Source organism: Aspergillus fumigatus, chromosome 4 (genome assembly GCF_000002655.1).
Source record: "Aspergillus fumigatus Af293 chromosome 4, whole genome shotgun sequence".
Taxonomy (NCBI): domain Eukaryota; kingdom Fungi; phylum Ascomycota; class Eurotiomycetes; order Eurotiales; family Aspergillaceae; genus Aspergillus; species Aspergillus fumigatus.
Window position 1 is genome coordinate 873,328 of NC_007197.1, and position 24,644 is coordinate 897,971.

Here is a 24,644-nt window from a genome sequence, read left to right on the forward strand (position 1 = left end):
GCCGGGGCTAGCGGCGTGAGTGAGGCTATAATCATGCATTCCTGTATGGATAAGACTCCTCACCCTCACCGAAAAGGGATGGCCATCACTTCGGCATAGTCGGCTCCGAAACCACCAACCGTAGGCTTGCCGGTGTCTTGTCAATTTACCCGAGCGGACAACTGGGGAAGTAGATAAATTATTGCGAAGCACGACTTTGGATGAGATCCGAGAGCTAACATGAGCATCACTATCTGTACGGGATATTTTGTTTTGTCTCCTCTGCAAATAGTACCATGCTATAGGGGTGCATTTTCCGACGTGCCAGTTCCCTACTCATATTGTTTGCGTTCAGGTGGGGTTCCAACTTGACGGGCGGTCGAACTTCTCAATAGTGGCTGGCTTTCTAGCATGCTCAACTCTGCGAAAGAAAGCGATAAGCTTTACCTTGCCATAGCTCATTGAGGCAAAAGAACCTCCTTATTGTTCCCTCGTCGGTCTGGTTTGTCAAATCACTCAAGACAAACAACTTCAGTCCTGTATATCACGTGACCCTTACGTCGATGCCAAGTTAACCAGGAGCGACGACCAGAATGTTAGGACTTGTGAAGTGATTCAATCCTATACTCCGTATATTATTGCGTAACCTTTTAAGGGGAAACTTTGGATCTTTGCTCTGAATCGTCCCAAACCCCAGACTCTTCTCGGGCGAATCGCTTCCATTACATGCTGTTATCCGACCCAGTCTCATGTAGATAAGAGTCGGCCGAGAAAAGCAACATCGCCCGAATGTCTCTCCCCGCAATTGCAAACCGCAGCTGGGCTTCCCCAGGGCCAAAAATCAGCTGTCCCACCACCATTCATCGGCCAACGAGTGACCTCGGATTTTTGCTGAATCTGTCCTAATTCGCTGTCGATTATACCGAGGCGCTCTAGTCTTCACAGACGTAATTTTCTTTACTCGTAGCGTCTGCTATTTTGGACCTCACATCTTGACCACAGTCACCACATAGGCTTTAAATGTGGGACTTGTTCGGATTTCAAAGCGATCATCCATAGTTGCTTTCAATCCACATAAAAACCGGTCTATCGTCCCTGGATCTTTTTCTCGATTATTTTCTTTCGTCCCTGATTCCTTCCCATTCAATCGTCAGAAAATAGTCGTCACGATGAAACAAGGGAAGCTCACTGGCGCCGAGGTCGCCAAGCACAGTTCCAAGGATTCCTGCTGGGTTATCGTGCATGGGAAGGCATACGACGTTACAGAATTTCTGCCAGGTACTGTTTCTGTATAGCTTAGTTTTTACGATATCACACTCACGATGACCAGAACACCCAGGTGGCCAGAAAATCATCCTCAAATATGCTGGAAAAGATGCGACTGAAGAGTTCGACCCAATCCACCCCCGCGACACATTGGACAAATACCTTGACCGATCGAAACATCTCGGCGAAGTGGATATGGCAACCGTTGAGCAAGAAGAGAAGGCTCATGACCCCGACGAAACCGAACGCCAGGAGCGGATCAAGCAGATGCCTCCACTGCAGGCTTGTTATAACTTGATGGATTTTGAGACCGTTGCTCGCAGTGTAATGAAGAAGACTGCGTGGGCTTACTACTCGAGTGGTGCGGATGATGAGATTGTACGTGGACTGACGTGCTGGAAACCAGACAAGAGTGTCTCGCTAACTTCATCTAGACTATGCGCGAGAACCACAATGCCTTCCACAAGATTTGGTTCCGTCCACGAGTACTAGTCAACGTAGAGAACGTTGACTTCAGCACAACGATGCTGGGTACCAAGGTCTCTGTGCCCTTTTATGTAACAGCGACTGCACTTGGAAAACTGGGCAACCCGGAGGGAGAGGTTGTCTTAACTCGTGCAGCTTACAAGCACAATGTTATCCAAATGATCCCCACCCTCGCCTCTTGTTCCTTTGACGAGATTGTGGATGCGAAGCAAGGAGACCAGGTACAATGGCTGCAACTCTACGTGAATAAGGACCGCAACATCACCAAACGTATTGTTCAGCACGCCGAGGCACGTGGCTGCAAGGGTCTTTTCATCACGGTCGATGCGCCGCAGCTCGGCCGTCGTGAGAAGGACATGCGGTCAAAGTTCTCTGATGTTGGTGCCAGTGTCCAAGCCAGTGGCGGGGACGAAGTGGACCGCTCTCAGGGAGCCGCTCGAGCTATCTCATCGTTCATCGATCCTTCTCTTTCCTGGAAGGATATCCCATGGTTCCAGTCCATTACCAAGATGCCCATCATCCTCAAGGGAGTACAATGCGTGGAGGATGTCCTGCGTGCCGTGGAGATGGGCGTGGATGGTGTCGTCCTCTCCAACCACGGTGGTCGCCAGCTCGAGTTCGCCCGCTCTGCCATCGAAGTCCTGGCCGAGGTTATGCCTGCGCTCCGCGAGCGCGGCTGGGAGAACAAGATTGAGGTCTACATCGACGGTGGTGTCCGTCGCGCCACCGATATCCTCAAAGCTCTGTGCCTCGGTGCCAAGGGTGTCGGTATCGGACGGCCCTTCCTCTTTGCCATGTCCGCGTATGGCCAGCCCGGCGTGGAACGCGCCATGCAGCTCCTCAAGGATGAAATGGAGATGAATATGCGCTTGATTGGTGTCAGCAAGATCGAGGAGTTGAACCCTAGCCTGATTGACGTCCGCGGTCTTACCGGCGGCCACCATGCTCCGGTGCCGTCCGACACATTGACTCTTGGTGCATACGATCCGCTGCAGGCTCCGCGGTTCAGCGAGAAATCCAAGCTGTAGTTACGAGATCCTATCTCGCATCCTTATACCCAATTTCTTTATGACTCGATTGGTCATGTCTCATGTCCGCCTAGAGTGAGTGTACATTTAGCAAAGTGGATGTATATATTGTCTGGTCGTCAAATAGACCGATATCAGTGAACGCACAGCTTCTATATTCATTTCGGCCCCTTCTGTACAGCTAAGTTATACTTCGGTACAACAGAATCTTTAAACGGATATATACAATTAGATGACAATATGCAGAAAATATCCAGTCATTAGAGAACCAACCAACCTATTTACAGACCCCATCCAAGACCACTAACCTAAACGTTACAACACCACGACCTGCGGTTTATTCCCCAGCCGTCCCGTATTCCTATACATACAAGCGGCATTCACCATCCACCCACAGCCCCGATTCTCACCACCCCAGACCTTGGCCCAAACAACCCCTAGCACGCCGTACGTGACGACCCGCATCGCATCCAGCCAGCCATGAACATCAAACAGGTCCCGCAGGAGCCCGAAGACGGACATCAGACGACCGTACCGGGCACGCGGCCGCCTCGACGCACACAGCCGCTCCCACGCCCTCTGCGCCTCATCCCAATAGACCGGCTCGCAGCCGTATGCTTCATGAACGTGGCCGAAGACGTGCAGTGCGGGCCGGACGCGCCACGTCTCGGCGAGCAGGAACGGGCAGCCTGTGGAGTAGACAGGGGATAAGTCCAGGTGGGCCTGTGGCGGGGTGTGCGTGATCAGGATGTCAGTGTCCGGGGGGATGGTGCCGGACCAGGCATCGTGTTGTGGGTGGTATGTGAAGGCGTGCTCGGAGGTGAAGGGGACGATGGCGGGGACTTGGGGGGCGCCGTAGATGGTTAGGGAGCGCGGGCGGGCTGCGGCGTGGGCTGGGGACGGCGGGGGGAAGGAGAGAGTGATGGAGGAGTGTTGGAGGTAGTGGATGTCGCCCCAGTTGATGCGGTTGAGGCCGTCTGGGTCGTCATCGAGGGAGCGGATGGAGGCGGTCGAGGAGGATATTGCCGCGAAGGATGAGGAGGAAGCGTCGCGGTCTTCGTCTCGTCTGGAGCGTATGTCGAAGTAGCTGTCGTGGTTGCCGCAGATAACTACTTTGTGAGGGTGAGGTAGCCTCTGGAGCCAGTCGACTGCGGCTTGGATTTCACGGATGCTTCCGTCATTACAGAGGTCGCCTGCGTGGATAAGCAGATCGCCGTCCGGGACATCGTCCCATTCTAGTGTGTGAGTGTCGGAGATGCAGACAACACGGATGGGGTGAGTATCGGGCGAGGGTAGACGTGGAGGGCCGCGCAGTCGGAGGAGGATATAATGGAGGGGATAGAGAAGGGCAGTTAAAGGTGAGGAGAGCAAATAGTCCGGTAACGGTCGGCGATCAAATGGAGAAGACATGCTTGTGAAGCCCTTGAAGACCTCAGGCGGTGCTGTGGATGCTATCTACAGGATGAATGGGGCGACGACTTTATCCCCAGCCAAGGTACTACCGTAGATGTCGGTGTGGAGAAGGTGACATTGCCTGTTAGCCAGAGTCGAGAAACTCTAGTCGAATGTTAAAAGTTTGACAACAAATTTCATCGAGGATATCCGTTCATCCAGCTTTCTCATCCTTGAATTAGAAATAACAGCCTGTTGCTACCTATGTTCTATGTATTCTTCTCACAGACTTGGCGTTTCAGCTGTTCCCGCTTGATGTCTTTCAATACGGGTGCCTGAGGCCTTCGATGGAACTGGGTGGTTTGATGTATTTACGTCAACACAACTGCACATCCACCGCTGCAAAAACACAATCTATGCAGGGCTATTGAACCATTTGTACAGGGAATCGAGCAAATGGGCAACTGGAAGCGCATGAATGCCAAACCATCCTATCAGTGGGAATCCACTTGCGAAGGGAACTATGTGCATGTTCATGCCCTGCATATGTACACTCAGGTACCAAGTCCTCGATCAAAATAAGCATTGAAGGACTAGATATCGTCTCTTTACATCATGTTCTGCCTTCAGCTGAATGGGTGCGCTTCATGCTGACGACCGGTGTGATCAGATATGGCAGGATAGTATTCATCACTTGGCGCGTTACGAAGCACATTGAGCCATATGTTGAGGAAGTCCAGGCCTGTTAGTCGAAGCTACATAGCCTGTATGGAATTTTCCTAGAGGACCACATTCCTTTCACTGTTGAAGAATTGAAGAAGAATCAATTGGTCAACGAATCAGAATGACATTGTCGAACCCAGTTGTATAAGCGCGCTATCGGGTACACTTTAGGCACTTGAAGGGAACGAACGACCATGATGGATCCGGGGAAACACCGTGCATACTCCAGTGGATATCCATCATCAAATAGTCAGTAATGGGCCAGTCAGCTTCTGCCCCGAGGGCCATCGACACAGAAGTGATCAAGGGGAAGGATGAATCTGGTCTATCGTCATCATTGAGATGGTCCCCTCATCCGCCATGTTCCTGTTCCTTAAATCCTCTTCGTCTCCCAGGTACCTTGTAAAGCCTGAAGGCCTAAATCATTAATACACGACTTGAGTTTTTATCTTCCAAGCGATGATTGCTCCCACGCTGGTCAGGCCTGATCTTTAAAGGATAAGAAACTAGCATCTTTCAAGCCCCAGTCACGATTCGCCACATCCGTTAAGTCGATTGTTGTTGCTGGCCTGTCAACAACGCTTGGAGACAAACCGGCTGCTGCTTGCGGACATTCCAGTCATCTGCATTTCTATTTACCACATCACAAGGTTGTTGCAATTCTGCTTCCTGCTGTTTAATTCGTTCCAACTCGTTGAATATTTCAATCTACAACGCTAGGAGTCGATCGGATCTGAGATCGTCACAAAGTTACTATTACCATTATTGCCCCGAGTCCCCTCTATAATTGTGTTCGGCCTTATCGTTTGCGTCATATACGTACATCCTTCTACCTTGAATATTCCGTTTATTTTCGAATATTTCGTCCGATTTACAATCTACTCTACTCTCCTCCTTCTCCCCTTCTCTAAGCATCTATATTTCCCCAAAACTACTGCCTCAGCCCACTGATCTCCTCCGCTATATTGGGTTGCGGTCGCGGGCGCTGAGCCAACCCCTCAGAGAATCGCACAATCCCACCCCTCCGCCGCCAGACACAACGACCTTGGCTGGACTCAGCTTCGCCTTCTCCGTCCCAACACCTTGTGCCCCTCCTACTCCAGATCCTCTCGATTCCAACCTTCTTCAACACGCACGCATCGATCCTCCGATATCCAAACGATGGACGGTGTAGATATAACCAAGGCCGTCATCAACAAGGGAAAACAAATGGCAAGCGTCGCTGCGAATGCTGCGAATGGCAATGGCGGTAGGAAGAAAAGAAAAGGAACCGATCTGAAGCCGATCGTTACCAACGACGCCGCCTCACCTGCAATCGATCCATCTGCCACAACCACTGAGGGGTATGCTTCGCTCTTGCTTTTCTTCAGCATTGTTTTCGCTCCGGTGTTCTTTTATACGACAGAAATTTCTTATTTCTTTGCCCTTTTTTTTTTCTACGCTCTTATACCCGTTCGTCCGTTATCCTAGCGCTATTTGATTCTTTCTTTAACCGTCATGAGTGGCAGTGTCCCCGTCAAGTCCGCATATGATATGCCGCCGTCGCGGTCGGCCTCTTCATCGTCCGTAGAAGAAATCGAAACCACCGCTGAAGAGGAAGACTCGGAGGACTACTGCAAGGGTGGTTATCACCCAGTTACCGTGGGCGAAACATACAACAATGGACGGTACGTCGTCGTGCGCAAATTGGGTTGGGGTCATTTTTCGACCGTCTGGCTGTCCCGCGATACCACCACCGGAAAACACGTTGCGCTCAAAGTTGTTCGCTCCGCCGCGCATTACACCGAAACCGCTATCGATGAGATCAAGTTGTTGAATAAGATCGTCCAAGCGAAACCTTCCCATCCCGGCCGGAAACATGTTGTCAGTCTGCTCGATTCCTTTGAACACAAGGGTCCGAATGGGGTCCATGTATGCATGGTGTTTGAGGTGCTGGGGGAAAATTTGCTTGGCTTGATCAAGCGTTGGAACCATCGGGGTATTCCCATGCCGCTCGTGAAGCAAATTACGAAACAGGTGTTGCTGGGTCTAGATTACCTGCATCGGGAATGCGGCATCATCCACACGGACTTGAAGCCGGAGAACGTTCTGATCGAGATTGGCGACGTGGAACAAATTGTGCAGACATATGTCAAGGAGGAAGCGAAGAAGGAGAATAAAGACGATAGCCGCAGCGGCCGGCGACGGAGGCGAACTCTCATCACCGGGAGTCAGCCATTGCCCAGTCCACTCAACACGAGTTTCAGTCATCATGACTTCAAGCACAGCTCTTCCAACTCACACAGCGGTCTCAGCCAGGTTATTGAATCCTCCAGTACGTCTTAAAGAAACTTGCCCCCCGTGGCATCACAAGCTTCGCCCGCTGACAATCTGCAGACACATCTACGCAGGAAGGCGCATCGATGAAGGAGCTGTTAGGTATAAAGGCAGACGAAAAGCAGAAAGAGCGGGAAAAGACTACGTATGTTGGAAACTGATTCTAGCCCATATCTGGAAGGTTTGATGCACTGACACGGGCTTAGTGACCTGCTGGAGAGAGAGGTTTCGGGAATCTCGCTTGACAAACAGTCCTCTCAAGAAGAAAGCGAGGATCCTCTGTGTGACATTATCTCCGTGAAGATCGCCGACCTGGGGAACGCATGCTGGGTTGGTCACCACTTCACCAATGATATTCAAACACGACAGTACCGTTCGCCAGAGGTCATCTTGGGGTCGAAGTGGGGTGCGAGCACAGATATTTGGAGTATGGCTTGCATGGTGAGTTTGGAAATTACAGACTTCTTTTGTCCTAGCCAACAGTGATCAACTGACAGTTCCGATAGGTATTCGAGCTTATTACAGGCGACTACCTTTTTGACCCCCAGTCGGGAACCAAGTATGGCAAAGACGACGATCACATTGCACAAATCATTGAGCTACTCGGTCCTTTCCCCAAATCACTGTGTCTCTCTGGAAAGTGGTCGCAAGAGATTTTCAACCGCAAAGGAGAACTTCGGAATATCCACCGGTTACGCCACTGGGCTTTGCCTGACGTCCTACGAGAGAAGTATCATTTCTCGGTTGAAGAGAGTATGCGCATCAGCGAATTCCTGCTACCGATGCTGGAATTGCCCCCGGAGAAACGAGCCAATGCCGGTGGTATGGCTGCTCACGAATGGCTGAGCGACACTCCCGGGATGAAGGGTGTTGACCTAGGTATACCGCCCGGTAGTAGAGGTGAAGGGATCGATGGATGGGCCTCGGAAGTCAAGAAGCGATGAGTCAAGCCAAGCGAAAACAGCATATCAGACATGAGTCAGTGACGATCTCTTACCTATTTATTCCTTTTCCTCTTCTGTGTGGATCCTCGTCGATCACCATTTTGTTCTGTTTTGGCAATGGGCAGGTGTGTTATGATCTATTTCCTTGTTGCATGATGCTCACACGCCTCCCTCAATATGTGTGGGGCTCGTTCACCCTTATTGCCCATTCTCTTCAATCATAGAGCCTGATCGCCTCTGTTATGTTACACTTCCAACCCAGCTCGGAGTTGGTCTCGCGCGGCCACTTCCAGGTCGTATTCTTCATTAGATCCGATGCCCGAAAGGCTTACGGCTCTCGCGTTCTTCGGCTCGGTAGCTTCCGGCCAATTCTTTGACACACGTCTGTTAGGGATATATGAAGTTTGTGTTCGTTGAAGCCAGCTACAGAGTACGACTGTGGTGCGGAGGTACAAGTTTCCGGTTGATACTGAGCAGGCTTCTTGCGAAGGATCTGTGGATACATGAATGATATGAGATACACGCCTAGATCTCTAGACCAACCAAGTGAAACCTAGAGAGTTAAACTGTAGAACGATCACTTTCTAACCCTTATTGAGCATCGCCTTCATCTTCACTATCCTCGGATTCCTCCCCAGGCAAACGTTCCGGGAACCAGCCATACCGTGCAAAATCCACGTAGAAGTCGCCCATGCTATCCACATCGACCTGGACACCTTCCTGGCGCAGCGCCTCGGCCTGGCGCTCAGCACTCCCGGGTCCCCTGCAGAAATCAGCATCATGGAATTTGGAAAGCATCTCATCAACATACCGATGAGATATCATCCCTTTGGAATTAATCACCCGCTGCCAGGGCACATTGCCTGAGTGGAAGTGCTGCGAGGTATCTGAGGGGAGATGTTTGAGACAGATTCCAACCTGACGGGGTCGTTTAGCTATTACATCGATTAGCATTCAACCCTACAGTACGGCAGATACAAAAAGGTGAAATGAGATGGTGAAGGGGTCTACAAACGTTCGCCAAGTAGAAGGGCGATATGCCCATAGGAGGTCACCTTGCCGTAGGGAATGGATTGAACGGCTTCGTAGACGGCGTTGAACCACCAGTCTGCCTCGTCGGAGCGGGGCATCTTAACTATTTCTCTCTTCAAATCTGAGAGATGATTCTAGTTCATTATCTACTTCATCATCACAATCATCATTTTTGATTAATACTGAATTGTATGACGCGGGGAAAGATAGTTACTCCATACAGATACGGATACGAGCACCGGCAAAACTAAAAATCCGGCTATCAGGGCGATAGCAAGATCGCGGCACCAAAAGCCCAAGCTCAAGCTCAATTCAAACCTCCCTTTCCCCCCAATTTTAAACCCTCAGATTCAACACCATGCCCCCCTCGTCACTAGCAGAATACCTCGCCAAAAAGTACCTAACAGCCGATCCGGCCACCGATCGCCCAAAAAAGAAACGCAAGAAGACCAAGACCGTCGACACCGCGGGCGACGGCCTCATTATTGCCGACGACGATCCGCCCGATCTACGGACGTCAGCGACTAATTTCGACAACGAGGACGACGAGGGCCCGAGTTTAGTTACCTCCGTTCGGAGCGCGGAGTTCCGCCGCGCGAAGAAATCGAATTGGAGGACGGTGGGTGGTCCCGCGACGGGCAGCTCGAATGCGAATGACGAACGGGACGCCGCAGACGCGATCCTAGCGTCCGCTGCGGCGGAGAGCGCCGCTCGCCGTGGGGAAGGAGAGGGAGGCGACGACGAGGCGCCTGCTGTTGTGGACGAGGCGGACGCGGACGACGGGGGAGAGCTGCGGATGGAGTCCGGTGCTCGGGCGGGACTGCAGACGGCGGAACAGACGGCGGCGATGGTGGCTGCGCAGGAACGACGGAAGAAGGCCGAGGCGGCGCGGCATCGAGAGCGGCCGGCGGAGGCACAGGAGACGATCTACCGAGATGCGTCTGGGCGGATCATCAACGTTGCCCTGAAGCGGGCGGAGGCGCGGCGAGCGGAGCAGGAGAAGCGGGAGAAAGAAGAGGCGGCGAAGGAGGCGCTGATGGGCGATGTGCAGCGGGCGGAGCGGGAGGCACGCAGACAGCAGATACAGGAGGCTCGCGCGATGCCACTTGCGCGGACGATCGAGGACGATGCCCTGAATGAGGAACTGAAGGCGCAGCAGCGGTGGAATGATCCTGCGGCAGGGTTTTTGACCAAGACAAAGGGGCCGGGCGTGAGTGTGACGGGGAAGCCGCTGTATAAGGGGGCTTTTCAACCAAACCGATATGGGATCCGTCCGGGACATCGGTGGGATGGGGTGGATCGGGGCAATGGGTTCGAGAAGGAATGGTTTGCAGCGAGAAACAAGAAAGGGAGACTGGAAGCGTTGGATTACCAGTGGCAGATGGATGAGTAAATTGCATTGGAGGGAGTGGTATCTGTACTGATTCGGCATGAATATGGTGCTGGACACCTTGATGATATTACGGTTGTTCTCATACCAAATAATACATGCAACTTCATCGAAGGGTGACACCTGGAGTATAACTCGCAAACTTGATGCCTTCATACTATCTCAAATAACTGTTTACATGCGTCCAGAAGCCCATGTCTGCGTGTGGCAGTGGTCCATTTCCCATAAAGGCGCCGCGACCAAGTAGCCAGACTTCGATTCTAGCATTTTGTATACAGCCATAGACACTCAATTCTCTCGCTTTCTGGTCAGTTCAGGTCGAGCGTCCATCGAAATAACGCATCACCATGTGGTTAAGCTATTCCCTCTGTTGCCCTATTGAGCTAACTCCGCCTCGCAAAGTGAGATTTCACTCTACGTTTCAAACATCAGATATATATGCGCGAAACAAGCGAAACAACCGATTACTGAACTTAACTGGCTGGAGACGGCAAGTTATGTATATCTCATCCATTACAGACCAGCAGACTGCAATCGAAACAAGATCAGGTAGGACATACCAGCCACAACAAACTACTTGGTCTACACAGCCACGCAACTCAGATCACATGCCCTTGTGAGCTCAAAGTGACGAGAAACCAACCAGAACTTTCCACAAGGTATCCATAACCAACCAGAATCAATCACATCACATCGCATTCCATGGCCCATGATGACAGGCGAACAGCTGACCAGAACCAAACCCAGACGCAAGTCATTCAGAGGAGGCAGCAGTTATGCAGAGTATGTTGCGTGGGGTATCCATGCGCAAGGCAGCTGATAAGCTCTAGCTAACCCCGGATACTCCCTATCAGCGGCGTCATCGCTTGCACATGAGATGACTCAGGGTGAGGAGTGGTTGAACTTCGCCTTGCATGGTTACTGTTTTCTGCTTATTTACTCGACACTCCAACAGTAGTAGGTCCGAGTAAGATCGATCGTGATGTAGTACTGGGGTCTTTAATCAGTCCAAAGCGCGTAATGCTACGTCAGGTCGCCTTTGAGTCATCTGTACAAACGGGTGCCTGAGGCTGTAAGGGATCGACAGCAACAACGACGACATACATCCATCAGTGGCTCTACTTTGAGTGATCGGAGCAACCTAAGCCTCGGGGACCAAATATGGTAATGGATAATAATTATGATGATGATGATGATGCGTGGTCAAGAAGAACCGTGGTTATTCTGTGGCGTTCGGAGGATCACTGAATTCTATCGAAGTCTTAGGTACCTCGGGAGATCCCCGTTTTGCGATAAGGATCAGGGGAGATGCGGAGAGAGCAATCTTAAGGAGTAGTAAGTGGGAAACGAGGGGTGATCGCTCATTGCGGATAAGGATAAGTCTAGAGGTCTGTTCTGTACAGTGGTAGACTAGTGATATAGTCTAGATGAGGAGATCACTGCCGAGATGGTAATGATCAATCCATGAATCACCAGAAACAGGCATGGCGCAATCAGCAGCGCCTTATCTAGTCCTCGTGCTGGCTGCGGCGCATGCGGATGGTTGATAAAGATAGAGAGACAATGAGCACCCCTCTCCCTCCGGTCTGAGGACCCTGGCGTCATTTGGCTGGGTGCTGTTGTCTTGTCCTGTATTTCTGGTCAAGTATTCTTGTCTCTTTCAAGATTTATTGTCTAATCCCACCCATGTTTCAGCCATGGTTTCCGTGGATGCTGAGCAGATTGTTCCAACTGCGGTTGCTACTTATTGATCGATGACTGGACGCCAACCCTGGTGACTCAGACAAAGACAGCCCTATCACCAAAGCATTTACTTTCGGATCGCGCCTTGGTCCCATTCTTATTCACCCGCCTTCCTTCTCTTTCTCGTCTCATCGCGTCTGTCTTATAAACTTTCCCAGTCATCCTTCCCCTAGTCAACGACAGGCACTATCCGGCCTTCTTTTCCCCAATAGCCGCTTCACCTAAGCCGCTTACCTATCCTCATCCTTGGTTCTGCCCTCAACCATGGTCGACATGGCATCCGAGACTGTCGTCAACAGTGATCTGCGACGGGCAGGTACCGAAGCAAAGAGACAGCACGATCGCAAGGCTAAATGGGCTTACGGTGGCCGATGTGCGCTTCCTCGGCAGAACCTGGTGGCCCCTTTTCTGCCAATAACGCGTCCTGCGAAACCGCTGCACCGTCATCTTCCGTAAGTTGTCTTTACATGGAAGAATACATAGGCTCAACCATCGGCTGACCTTGACTCCAGCGCCATCAAGCGTTCGAACCAACACAGCCTCAACCAGCTCGCGCGTTATTCCAGGGTTTCCCTGCATCATGATATCCAAGAGATGCTCGACACAGGCACCTCTGATTCCTCTAGTGGTGAGGAAGTCGAGGAGTCAGTCGCGGTCGAAAAGGACCCCGAAGTCATGATCGTTGACCAAGACGAAACCGTCCATCCATATGAGGTGGCAGGTCAGACGATCTTGTCTGACGCAGTGAACAAGGCCGTAGAGAAGTACGAGACAAAGGAGACCGAGAAGCTGGTCAAGGAATATGAGATCGTTTCACATGAGAGTGAGATGGGAACTGGCTATCTGGCTGACGATGATTTCGAGCTGGTAGACCATGTTCAGCTGTGACGAGTCCTCTCGTTCATTTCCTCAACTTGTTTCTCTACTTTGGCGTTTGACCGCGCTGGTTGACATGGTTCTGGGATCGGAGTTGGTTTAGAGCGTCTTTATTTCTCACGAATTGGTGGTTTTGGATTCAGGATGGTATGCTTCGAGCATGTTTGTGTTTGTCTCTCTACCTTTCGTAGGTGGAATCAGTCGATTCTACCGCGGGACTGTCCTTCCTTCCGTCGTTGTTCTTCAGTTGGTCCTGCGTGATCACGATTCTTATCATCAGACAGAATGATTTATACCCCAATAGTATCATATGAAACTAGTAATTGATCACACAGATTCATATGCGATGGATGCAATATATTAAGTTGTCTTTAAATGATCAGTGTAGACCGACGAGGATGTTGCGAGGCAGGTTGGGCACCAATGAGTCGCGACCACTGAGATCCTTTTGTTCATCTGCGGGGCTTCTGTAGCTCATTAAAAAGGTCCAGCCCAAAGGAGAATTTACTGTTACTATTCGCTGAACATTTAGTCTATGGAAATAGCAAGGAAAGTGCATTGCATTGAATCTCTGCATTGTCTCTGGATCAAACATATCATACATTGAGACAACTGTTTAATGTGGAGTACATTTTATATGATGGAGCAGCTCCTCGCTGCTATACTGCAGCATAATGCAGCCACAGTCCACATCCGTCACTAACATCTGAATATCAAGACCAGAACTTCATCATCTTGTACTTTGTATGTGATGCTTTTCAAAAATCAAGCCAAAGAACGTTGTTTTATGGAAATCAAAACTACAATGACTGACTCTGGAGCGCGATCCTATAAGCGGTAAGACTAACCTGTTATGGCAATACTCCACAGCCCCAAACAAAGAATGACAAAAGTCGTCGTCTGAGCGACAGGCCAGGCCAAACCATCAGCATAATTTCTACGGAGTAGAATTCATGTCTTCAACCGAGAGTCCCTGATCTTCAGACCTGCAACTTCTCCTATATGCAGTAACACTCAAGATGGAGAAACGGTCAGCTGAGAGTCCGATGGACTTTGAGTGGCAGACCAGAGCACCCGGGGACGTCACATCACCCTTCTACCAGCTTAGCATGCAACATGACAATCAGAAAAAGCGTGCGTCCTCCGCCATTATCCTGGCTTACAGAAGCTTTCAGTATCTGACCTGAAGATAGGCCCTCACGGGATCTTCGACTCGCCTCAAAAGAAAGAAATCCCGGCTCTGCGAGCGCCAAATTCGCAACCTTTCCTCTTCTCCCAGAACCCGTCTCTCTCATCTGCAAAGGACCCCAAGTCCCTTTTCGGACAAACAGCATTCACGACACCGCGCAAATTGGACTTGGACTTTTCGTCCGGAGCCGAGAACATGTCGTCTCCCGAGAACGCTGACAACGAGGATACACCCGAGCAGCCCGCAAGAGCAGGACATCGAAACTCCCTTTTTGGCATGTACGGCAAGTTTGCGCCTAGTCCTGGACGCGGCGAGATTCCTAGATTGAACCATTATTCCAACGCGCTGGCGAGACGGGTACAGAAGCGACGTCGACGGGACAAGGTGCTTGGTTTACAACTACGAAGGGGCGACAGTGATGATGACAGCGATCGGCCGAGCAGCAGTGAAGGGAAAGTGGCTGGCAAGGAGAACTCGAAACAAAAAACGGGACAGGATGGAAAGTCGACATCACGGTTATCATCGTTTTCGGAATTTTTTGCCTTGCTTGAAGCTCATCCCAACGTCCCCAGCATTCTGTCATGGTGGGCTCAGTTGGTGGTGAACTTATCGTTGTTCTCGCTGGCGGTTTACGTGGTGTTCGGGTTTGTGTCGGCCATCCGTGCTGAATTTGAGCAGGCTGCGGAGGAAGTGTCTGATACAATCCTGGCTGAGATGGCTGTTTGCGCAAAGAGCTACGTGGACAACAAGTGCGCTGGTGGAGAGCGATTACCGGCCTTGGAGACGATATGCGAAAACTGGGAACGCTGCATGAACCGAGACCCGGCTAAGGTTGGACGGGCTAAGGTGTCTGCTCATACGATGGCTATCATTATCAACAGCTTTATTGATCCCATCAGCTGGAAGGCAATTGTATGCGGTCACTCACTCTGTTCTATTGCCGATAATTAGCTAACGCTTATGCAGATGTTCTTCCTCGCTACTATTTCGACGGTCACCGTTGTCAGCAACTGGTCGTTTCGCTCCTTCAGAAACCGCTTCAACCAGCATGAGTATGCACCTCCGCCTCCGACTTTCTCTCGACAGCCGTCCGGCCAACACCACCCGCCAATGCCGTCGTCGCAGTATTCTTTCCAACCTGTTCCAGGTCTTGCGTACGGTGACCGCGGTCAGGAACATATTCCAAACCTTGACAACAAGTCAGAGGTGCCCTTGATGCTTGAGCATCCACAGATGGATTTCGTGACAGAACGGACCCGTGATCGCGAGAAGCACATGCGCACCCCAAGTCCTGTCAAACGGAGTCGACATTTTTCATGAGACATCATCTTCCTTCTCTTGTTTTCCCTTCGGGTAATTATTTGTTTAACTAAACGACTCTTTTTGGATACAGAATTGCATTAGCCGGTGGATCCCGTAGCATCGATGATTATATTCGACTCTTCCGATGTATTCTCTTTCCTTTTAATTTTCTTTGTGCTTGGGGAATACTTGAGTTTGGCGGCGTCCACTGTGAGGAAGGCGAGATATTGCATAGTGTCAGGCCTAGGAGTTAAATAGGTGCATCATGTCCAAGTGAAAGAACTTTCCACCATGTCATATTGTAAAACCCTCCGATTCATCCAGACCTAGTCTGCAGAGTAGCAATTGACCAGTCGTGATTTTGGAGGATCAAGATCTACCTGTTCATCTAATTGCCCTAAGGTTATCCTAATATGACGCCGAACTCTTACTGCGTGTAGATGACCAACCTGACTACATGAGATGGTTCCTTTGGCCTTCAAGGGTAGTCATTCTCTCCCAACTAGTACTCTCGACGGTCATGAGGCTCATGTACCATCGAACCAGGGAGCTACAACCCTGTAGCTGCTCGTTCGTCCGGAGCCCTTCTCCCCTAGGTGCGGAATTGCGTTCCGAATACCCATAAATTTATAAGGTAGACAGTACCCACAGGACCTGAAATGCGGCCGAATGGCTGCACAGTCGCCTCCATTCCTGTAAGATGTTTTTCATGCTGACGTATCGCGATCTATGTGTAATAACTGTTCAAACGTACTCTCATTAGTCTCGCTTGGTTGCATTGTTTTTAAGCAGTAGACATACCTGATCATCGCTGATTCTTGACAATATAACGAGTTCTATAAAGAAGTAAAAGAATTGATCTGCATCAAAAATGGCGCCCGACAGTTCGCAAGTGAAGCGCAACCTCATTATTGTTTCGAATCGCCTTCCTGTCTCGGTCAAACGGACCGATGGCTCATATAAGTCTAGTCTGTCTAGCGGTGGTCTGGTCACATCGCTATCTGGGTTGACAAAATCCACTGAATTCCGCTGGTTCGGTTGGCCTGGTCTAGATGTCACTGAGAAGAAGGACAGAGAGTTAGTAGCCCAGAGTCTCGATGAGCATAACGCAGTCGCAGTCTTCCTGGATGCGAATCTTGCGAATGAACACTATAACAAGTTCTCAAGTACGTGAGCAGGTCTTTGCTTAATAGCCTGTCGTTCCTTCCTAACTTACTTGATTCCCCTCGCAGACTCAATCCTCTGGCCTATCCTCCACTACCAGTCTGGGGTTGTCTACGACGATGGTCCATGGCAGGCCTATCGGCGTGTCAATGAGCTGTTTGCAGATGCTGTAGCTGAGGCAGCTACAAGGGGGAGCTTGATTTGGGTTCATGACTATCATCTCATGCTCCTCCCGAAGCTTCTGCGTCAGCGACTCAACAAAGAAAAACCATGCGCTATTGGGTTCTCCTTACATACGCCATTTCCAGCGGGAGATTTCTGGAGAGCGCTACCTGTTCGAAATGATCTGCTCGAGGGAATGTTGGCCAGTGACCTGATTGGATTCCACACGGACGAGTACAAGTCGAACTTTATCCAGACTTGTGCTCAGGTTTTGTAAGTGGTCTAAAGGCTGAATCATGGGTTCACTTTCTGATAAATGGACAGAGGCGCTCGAACAGAGATACCCGGTCGAATCCAGTACAAGGATCGATTAGTCGAGACAGATAAGTTCATTGTCGGAATCGATCCGCAAAAGTTCAAGGATACGTTGCAGAAGCAAGAGGTGCAGGATCGGATCAAGCAGCTGGAGGAGAAATACAAGGGGATTACGGTCATCATTGGGGTAGACCGACTGGACTACATCAAGGGCCTTACGCAGAAGCTGAAGGGATACGACCACTTCCTGGATCGTCACCCAGAGTTGAGGAACAAAGTTATCTTGATACAGGTTGCTGTCCCAAGTCGCGAGGATGTCAAGGAATACCAGGAGTTGGAGACAGAGTTAAGTACAATTGCAGGGAAGATTAATGGAAAACATTGTATGTGCATGTCCTATTCTATTTGCGGGCGAGTTATTACACAGATACTGAACTATGAGCTCCTGACAGCCACTCCTGACGGAGTTCCGCTCCTCTACATGCATCGCTCTGTTCCCTTCACCGAGCTAACGGCGTTATACTCGATTGCTGATGCTTGCCTTCTTACATCTACTCGCGATGGGATGAACCTCGTGTCGTTTGAATACATTGCCTGTCAGGAACAACGGCATGGCGTCCTGGTGCTCTCTGAATTTGCGGGAGCAGCTTCCTTCATGAAAGAGGGAAGTATCAGTTTCCACCCCGCAAACACAACGGAACTGGCAGATGCTGTCTATAAAGCTGTGATGATGGGCGAGGACGAGAAGAAGAAGAAATACGAGTACCTGCGGAACTTCATCGAGACTAATACAAGGTGAGGCCGTCCCTATCTGATAACGTTCGCTATTTACTGAACAAACTTCAGTGCTCGATGGGGGGAGACTTTCATTGACAGGCTGTCCAAACACATCTAAAAGTGATGATTGTAGAGTTGACGTAGTATGATTCGGCTGCAAACCAGACAATAACTGTAAAGTACTGTTTTCCTCCACTTTTCAATCAGAATGCACAATTTCTGGGAGAATGTACGATGCACTTTAAAGTTGAATTCAAGCATCAGGAGAGAAATACTTGGATCCATGGAACTACTCTTTGGCCCCGTACTTTTCCGCGCGTATAGTCCTGTACACAGTTTTCCAAACAGAGAAAGACTGGTTTCATTAGGTTATAGAGTAGCATCTACAGACTGTGGCGCAGACAGCTCCCAAAACTCAAGATAATCCTATGAGAAATTGAGCTTGATAAATGCAATAGCTAGGTCTAAGATAGAGAAAGCTTGAGAGGTACTGCTTCATTGGCTACAGGTCGTTTCAACGAACATTCTCTCTCCTAAGAGAGGTAAAGTTCAGTATTCTCAATCTTGACACTTCTCTCTGCTTCAGTATCTTACGGTGGGCAGTTTTGCCTAACTTGAACCATGAATCCAATGCTGGAGAAGTCAAATGCTTGGGGGAATTTGACATTGATACAGTGGGTACTCCCCAGCTTTCTCTTGCCTCCCCTGTAGCCGGCAGCCGGTTCCGCTCTTCGCTGAAGTGGTTGAGTGAATAACTCGAAGCCCATAGCAGGTCCACCACTAAAATTCGGGTAGTTCCTGGCAAGTTCCACGTTCTAACGGCTAGATAGTGGATACTTCTCCGGAAGTGCTTGATTTTTGATGGGGTGACTGGGGAAGTGGCAGGTTTTGTCGGGGAGCAGTGAATAACTTCAGCTCGACGGGCTTCGACCACGGTCAACCACCATGATTCCCTGCCTGCCACCACAACTTCAGTCACCACACATCATTCAATCCTGCTTCCAGATCAGTCTGCAAGCGACGACAGTGAATATCTCTCGCTTAGCTAGGCGAGAGTTAGTGTGATTCTGGCTGCGTCCCCCAGGTATAAATACCCCCTTCTTCCCTCTCCAACTTCTTCTCTTCTTCCTCTCTCTCCTTCTCCTCTACAACTATCTTCTTCTCTCTCAGCAATCTCTGCTGTCTTTTTCATCTTCTTCTCTTTTATCTTTCTTCTTCGTGCAACCCTTCGATCGAAGATATGTGTCTGCTTGTCTGTGTTGAAGAACACATGGCTCTCTTGAGAATGATAGAAGCTAGGTCCCCCATCTCAAACGCTCTCTCTTGTTTTGCCCTTTGTCATCTTTTCTCCCTTTTCCCTCTGCCTGAGCATGTGGACATCCTGCTGGCTCCTCGCTTCCCTGTGGAAGTGTGCACTGGTTTGTTGTGGACGAGAGTTGGAGTTCACTTAAGGGAGTTGCCGAAGCGATATAGTACGCTCTCCTAGGCCTCAGGGCAACCTGAGTCACCTTGTGCTCCGTACAGCTCAATACGACTCTGCTTCCGATCATTGCATGCTTTCGTTGGTTGAGTACGCCCTACACCAAAAGAGTGCTGTTGACCATGCCCGGGATACAACGTTTCGGCGCCGGCCATCTGTATCACAGTCTCTGGGGAGAGATTTCAGCTGGCCCCTTGGAAGAAGAGAGCTCAGTCAAGTACTTGTTGGAGTTTTTACCCTCTTTCACTTTCCATGTATCAAGGACAGTTGCTTGCTCGTGGCTCCCCCATCTTCTGCCCTACCTATGCACCTCCCCTGTCATCATTCCCCTTCGCCCCCCTAGCAGTCGGTTCAACCGGCTGATAGTTTTATAAACCTTCTAGGAGCGCCCGACGAACCGACCCTCGACGAACCGAACTCAACAAAAGGAACTTGCGGGAGGAGTGAGGAATGAAGGGAGTGAGAGGGGCGGTTGATCTTGTCTTTTCTTTTGTATCCTCTCTGTGTTCTCATGTATATCTCAATGTATCTCGAATAAACTCATCCAACTGTTCCAAATTACACTACTCAGATGTGCAATGTAAACACATTCTTCTTTTGCTTCTATATGTTCTAATTGGTAAGAATCTTTCTGTAACTTGAGGTACATATGGAGTTGCTTCTGCTGTAGTTGATTCGTGCATGTGATGTTTTGTAACTATTTACTTCTCCCAGTTGAACCTGCTTTTCTTCACGTGTTCTACAATACTACAAGGAGATTCAGGGCCTACTTACCTATATGGCTCTCTTATTGTGATGCTCTTCGCTTCGAACGTCAACCTGACGCCTTTCAGGTCGAGTAATGCTTCCTTACCTGTGGAAGGCAATTGCCACCCAGCATGTCTCCTTCATAGTGCAGACAACGTAGGCTCAGCGAGAGTATTCTGTTTCCTCTTGATTATGGATCTCTGCTAACATCTCATGGCCACTCTTAGATTATGTTTAGCCCCCGCCAGTGATACGACACAATACGAATCGACAACGTTATCTGCCGTGAGCTATAGGCTTCTCTTGATGCGACTATCTCCTATGGGATCCTCTGCTGAAAACAAACAGACAACACACAACCTTTGCTCTACCCAGCAAGAGCCCAAATCATATTCTTTTTGCGTACTGCAGACAGAGAGACGCACTCGACTTTCCTACGGTTGAGTGAGCGGAATTCTATGCTCGGGAGATATGAATTTCCGAGGTGAGCTGGCTCGGGTAAGTCCTGGAAACGATGCTGATAGATGATGTCGCAGGACTGGCTGCAATTTGTTTCTAGGTTCGAGGCCTAAGCTGTTGCATATTACTTTCCTCTTGTTTGCGTTAGCCAAAGGTCCCGCTGATAGAAAATATGCTGTGATATCCAGCCTTGGGTCTTATTGAAATATGCCACAAAGCACCGAGATCAAGGATCTAGTTAATTGGATAAGTTCCTGATGGCTTTGGCACCAGCAAGATCCAAGGACAACGGAAAATAATGGTCAGCGTGCCTTTCCTTAAAGCAATATTTGGGCAGGATGAGCAATTTGTCTGGTTCGACACAAGTTTTGTCTCTTCTATTCACGAAAACTGCATTTCGCTCATTGAAAGCTCAGCTGCGTCAAGCCTCTGGAATTCTGTTCGCTGGGCTATGGTTTGGGCTCTCTTCATCCAAGACACTCCCAACAACGAAACTCCGCATGTGACTCGAAAGGTATTAAGAAAGGGTACAATAGCTGACGATACTGGGCAGGTACATCCGCTGCATTGCGTTTAGCTACCTATGAGACTGTCCAGCAGGGTACACAGGAATTTCCGCTTGGAAAGCTACGAGGACAGTGGGTTGCATACAGAATGCTTCATTTCAGTTCCCGTCACGGCTTTTTTGGTCATGCTAACAAGTCTTGAAGAGAGTCACCAGGCCCGGAGCATGACCTTGATGAAATTCCCGTGCAGATGATACAGAACTACCCTTCCTATAACGTAACAACGTGAGCGGTCTAATCATATCTCGTCACTATGCACAGCCCTCTGTCGCGCATGATCTTGATAAGAGTTGGACAGGCACTCAAGCTTGCCTCTTGGCTTGTCTCAGTCCTAGACAAGGCGGCATTCCCTATCATTTCCCTAGTTCTTGGCCCACGCCCGGCGATTCGACATCGTGAATAGGATAGGTCGGCATCTGGTTGAAATTATGATATTCTAGGATTGTATGTCTTGATTTTTAGTACGACTTCGTCATTGACCTTCTATTATAATCGTCACACAATGGGATATGCAGTCTCCCAGGGTACCGGGCCCTATCCGGCGACCGTCGGGGCACCCTGTTTAAGGGCCTGCTCGCCAAGGATTACATACTTAGATTGTACCTGTAGCAGATATTGTGAGCCTCGCGTTACCGTCTGTGACTCGCTGCGGCCGTCTCTGCCAAGGCAAGGTGTGAAGGGTTCTCGTGATTGAGTGAGGAAGGAAAACTGATATTGAGGAAGACCTTCAACGGGCATCTTGCCCATCAAAGAAAAGATCTTCATATTGTCCAGAATAACAGTATCCTGGATTTGTCTTGTCTACACAATAAGTTAATTCTGCAGAGCGTTGATTGGGTAACGATTAGGAAAGCCAAGCTTGCCGAGCCTGACCGTCATATTGCTAAAAGACTAGCGGTCCAACTAGAAGGATTCTAAAGTAAGAAGTCGCATTATCATTGCAACCCAAGACTCTCCGCATCCTTGTATTGGCATAGGGAAGACATTCCGCTAATCATCCACGCTTCATTCTGTTTGCGAGGACCTTATCTACTGAATGTGGGGTTACCGGGATCAACACGGAGTACCACCGTCTATGTCCGTCGGGCCAAAGCTCAATATAGTGTTTGTGCATAATACCCCTCTTAGGGACCCTCTAAAACTGCAATGTGCGAATACTTGGCGAAGAAGAGGCGAGGGAGGCATATTCACAATTGGCTTGGCAAAGGGGACATGAAGACTCACAAGATGCCTTGGGTTGTTTGGCAGGCGAGAGAGCGAACTATAAAAGCCGGGTAGATCGCAGGATCTGCTTCTGAGCCTTCTCATTCTCAGAGCGTCACTACTAATACGCGGAGAGAAAAAGATATCTAGACAACATGAAGTTCACAGCCTTCTCACTGTTGTCCCTGGCATGTGCTGCTGTGGCCTCCCGAGAAGGGGAAGCGGCCATGGACCGCCTCATGTCTGTCAAGGTCGAGGAGAGAGAGAGATTCAGGGCTGAAGGTCTTTTCGATGCCAACCAGTATCCTGATTTGGGAAGTCAGAAGTGCGTCAATGGGAAAGCAGGAGAGTATTCGTGTGAGAATGTCGACCTTCTTGGCTTCCTCAGTCATCAGGCTATGGGCAGCAAGACCCGTGAGGGCAATGACATCTGGGGTATGCTTTTGACTGAGAATATCTCTAACAAGGCTCACTAAAAACCTATAGGATGGACTTCGCCTGATGGTCGTGAATTTGGCATCATTGGTCAAACCGATGGCACGGCTTTCGTTGAAGTGCATGCGGATGGAAGCCTCGATTACGTCGGACGGCTACCAACTCAGACACAGTCTAGCGTGTGGAGAGACATGAAGGTTATTGGCGACCATGTCTACATTGGATCGGAGGCTCCTGGTCACGGGCTCCAGGTGTTTGATCTGAAAAAGGTGTGTCGATGGACATTTACCCCAATCATTTTGTGTCGAGTATGGGTAGCTGACCTTGTATGCGGCATTGCTAGCTCCTGCGCACGGATCCTAGTAAGCCTACCACATTCTCGATTTCTCGCGATCTCACGGCCTGGTACAACGCTTTCGGGAGCTCTCACAATATCGTCGCCCACGAGGAGACGAACATGATCTACGCAGTTGGAACGACTAGGTCTCATAGCTGCGCTGGAGGCCTGTGGATGGTGGATGTTTCCAATCCCGCGAAACCAATATCACCCGGCTGTGTGAACCAGGACGGCTATGTGCATGACGGTAAGCCGTTGCCTGCTCTGATCGTTCCGTGCCATACTAACAGCCACAGCACAATGTGTAATCTACAAGGGGCCCGACAAGAAGTATAACGGACGCGAGATCTGCTTCAACTACAACGAGGATTCGCTGACCATCGTCGATGTCTCCAACAAGAAATCCCCGGTGCAAATCTCCAAGACTCCCTACGCTGGCTCTAGCTACACTCATCAGGGCTGGGTTACTGACATGGAGGACATGTCGTATCTGCTGCTTGATGACGAGCTCGACGAGAAGGACGGCACTGGAGTGGCCGCCAACGGGCATACTACAACCTATGTCTTTGACATCCGCAATCTTGCCAAACCCAAGCATACTGGAACCTACCAGTCCCCCGTCAAATCGATCGACCACAACCAATACGTGCTCAACGGCCTCTCTTACATGTCCAACTACAGCAGTGGCCTGCGCATCGTGGATGTCAGATCTGTCACTCAGGATCCCACTGGTGCCAAGTTCAAGCAGGTTGGCTTTTTTGACTGCCACCCTGATGATGACGCCGAAGGTGGCAAGGTTCAGTTTGTTGGAAGCTGGAGCGTTTATCCTTACTTCAAGAGCGGCAACATTCTCCTGAACAGCATTGAACGGGGTGTTTTCTCTTTGAAGTACACTGGGCCTAAGTGATGACCTGTTTATTGCCTTAATGATTTGCACATTTCTCGACTGGAAAGTGTCATTAATGAGCTGAATATAATGAATTCAAAATTCCCACTATCCACAACTAGACGTTAGTTAGATTCAGTCTTACCCAGGGTAGGATAAGCCTATGAAGAACATGTACAAGGACGAGATAGGCACCACTCGCATCACAAAACTAGGCGATTGGCTTGAAATTTGCGGCTTCAATATAGTTAGAGCAATGAGAAAGCGGCTTACAATCAACACACGCTCATACAATGCTGTATTTGAAGCAGTGCTCACAAGTCGAGAGTTACTTAGAACGCAAGTAACTGCGTGGAAGGGGTGCCCAACCTTGAGCCCGAAGCAAACAACGAGTTAACCGGTCATCCGATAACAATATGACATTGAAAATCCTTCAGGGCAAATAGA

At 49.8% G+C, this 24,644-nt stretch overlaps 9 protein-coding genes across 9 annotated transcripts; 7 read left to right on the forward strand and 2 right to left on the reverse strand.

Annotated features, from left to right (window-relative positions):
* Nucleotides 1-1,148: 1,148 nt before the first annotated feature.
* AFUA_4G03120 (L-lactate dehydrogenase (cytochrome)) lies at nt 1,149-2,759 on the forward strand (the record flags this gene model as incomplete). The annotated part of the gene is made up of 3 exons (XM_741405.1): nt 1,149-1,257; nt 1,310-1,623; nt 1,680-2,759. The coding sequence occupies 3 exons, from the start codon at nt 1,149-1,151 to the stop codon at nt 2,757-2,759; spliced, it is 1,503 nt and encodes a 500-aa protein (XP_746498.1).
* Nucleotides 2,760-3,074: 315 nt separating this feature from the next.
* Nucleotides 3,075-4,169, reverse strand: AFUA_4G03130 (metallophosphatase domain-containing protein; the record flags this gene model as incomplete). The annotated part of the gene is made up of 1 exon (XM_741406.1): nt 3,075-4,169. One exon carries the CDS (start codon nt 4,167-4,169, stop codon nt 3,075-3,077), a length of 1,095 nt encoding a protein of 364 aa, XP_746499.1.
* Nucleotides 4,170-6,035: 1,866 nt separating this feature from the next.
* On the forward strand, nt 6,036-8,134 carry AFUA_4G03140 (serine/threonine-protein kinase; the record flags this gene model as incomplete). Its single annotated transcript, XM_741407.1, has 5 exons — nt 6,036-6,217; nt 6,377-7,188; nt 7,251-7,335; nt 7,397-7,631; nt 7,697-8,134. 5 exons carry the CDS (start codon nt 6,036-6,038, stop codon nt 8,132-8,134), a joined length of 1,752 nt encoding a protein of 583 aa, XP_746500.1.
* Nucleotides 8,135-8,725: 591 nt separating this feature from the next.
* Nucleotides 8,726-9,264, reverse strand: AFUA_4G03150 (MGMT family protein; the record flags this gene model as incomplete). Its single annotated transcript, XM_741408.1, has 2 exons — nt 8,726-9,069; nt 9,150-9,264. The coding sequence occupies 2 exons, from the start codon at nt 9,262-9,264 to the stop codon at nt 8,726-8,728; spliced, it is 459 nt and encodes a 152-aa protein (XP_746501.1).
* Nucleotides 9,265-9,524: 260 nt separating this feature from the next.
* On the forward strand, nt 9,525-10,559 carry cwc26 (putative cell cycle control protein (Cwf26); the record flags this gene model as incomplete). Its single annotated transcript, XM_741409.1, has 1 exon — nt 9,525-10,559. The coding sequence occupies one exon, from the start codon at nt 9,525-9,527 to the stop codon at nt 10,557-10,559; it is 1,035 nt and encodes a 344-aa protein (XP_746502.1).
* A 589-nt stretch (nt 10,560-11,148) lies between these two features.
* On the forward strand, nt 11,149-13,629 carry AFUA_4G03170 (uncharacterized protein). The gene is made up of 2 exons (XM_741410.2): nt 11,149-12,751; nt 12,812-13,629. Exons 1-2 carry the CDS (start codon nt 12,564-12,566, stop codon nt 13,185-13,187), a joined length of 564 nt encoding a protein of 187 aa, XP_746503.1. The 5' UTR covers nt 11,149-12,563; the 3' UTR covers nt 13,188-13,629.
* A 274-nt stretch (nt 13,630-13,903) lies between these two features.
* AFUA_4G03180 (putative nuclear envelope protein Brr6) lies at nt 13,904-15,996 on the forward strand. Its single transcript, XM_741411.2, has 4 exons — nt 13,904-13,919; nt 14,046-14,309; nt 14,369-15,276; nt 15,331-15,996. Exons 2-4 carry the CDS (start codon nt 14,195-14,197, stop codon nt 15,682-15,684), a joined length of 1,377 nt encoding a protein of 458 aa, XP_746504.1. The 5' UTR covers nt 13,904-13,919; nt 14,046-14,194; the 3' UTR covers nt 15,685-15,996.
* Nucleotides 15,997-16,537: 541 nt separating this feature from the next.
* Nucleotides 16,538-18,202, forward strand: tpsC (trehalose-6-phosphate synthase; the record flags this gene model as incomplete). The annotated part of the gene is made up of 5 exons (XM_741412.1): nt 16,538-16,832; nt 16,899-17,265; nt 17,317-17,690; nt 17,760-18,102; nt 18,154-18,202. 5 exons carry the CDS (start codon nt 16,538-16,540, stop codon nt 18,200-18,202), a joined length of 1,428 nt encoding a protein of 475 aa, XP_746505.1.
* Nucleotides 18,203-22,402: 4,200 nt separating this feature from the next.
* Nucleotides 22,403-24,305, forward strand: AFUA_4G03200 (uncharacterized protein). The gene is made up of 4 exons (XM_741413.2): nt 22,403-22,974; nt 23,026-23,243; nt 23,318-23,558; nt 23,608-24,305. The coding sequence occupies exons 1-4, from the start codon at nt 22,695-22,697 to the stop codon at nt 24,216-24,218; spliced, it is 1,350 nt and encodes a 449-aa protein (XP_746506.1). The 5' UTR covers nt 22,403-22,694; the 3' UTR covers nt 24,219-24,305.
* Nucleotides 24,306-24,644: the final 339 nt, after the last annotated feature.

Coding starts and splice junctions, on each gene's coding strand:
- AFUA_4G03170 (XM_741410.2), top strand. CDS start 12,564: ATGGTCGACATGGCATCCGAGACTGTCGTCAACAGTGATCTGCGACGG. Junction 12,752..12,811: donor CCGCTGCACCGTCATCTTCC/GTAAGTTGTCTT, acceptor CCTTGACTCCAG/CGCCATCAAGCGTTCGAACC.
- AFUA_4G03180 (XM_741411.2), top strand. CDS start 14,195: ATGGAGAAACGGTCAGCTGAGAGTCCGATGGACTTTGAGTGGCAGACC. Junction 14,310..14,368: donor ACATGACAATCAGAAAAAGC/GTGCGTCCTCCG, acceptor ACCTGAAGATAG/GCCCTCACGGGATCTTCGAC. Junction 15,277..15,330: donor CCATCAGCTGGAAGGCAATT/GTATGCGGTCAC, acceptor ACGCTTATGCAG/ATGTTCTTCCTCGCTACTAT.
- AFUA_4G03200 (XM_741413.2), top strand. CDS start 22,695: ATGAAGTTCACAGCCTTCTCACTGTTGTCCCTGGCATGTGCTGCTGTG. Junction 22,975..23,025: donor TGAGGGCAATGACATCTGGG/GTATGCTTTTGA, acceptor AAAAACCTATAG/GATGGACTTCGCCTGATGGT. Junction 23,559..23,607: donor GGACGGCTATGTGCATGACG/GTAAGCCGTTGC, acceptor TAACAGCCACAG/CACAATGTGTAATCTACAAG.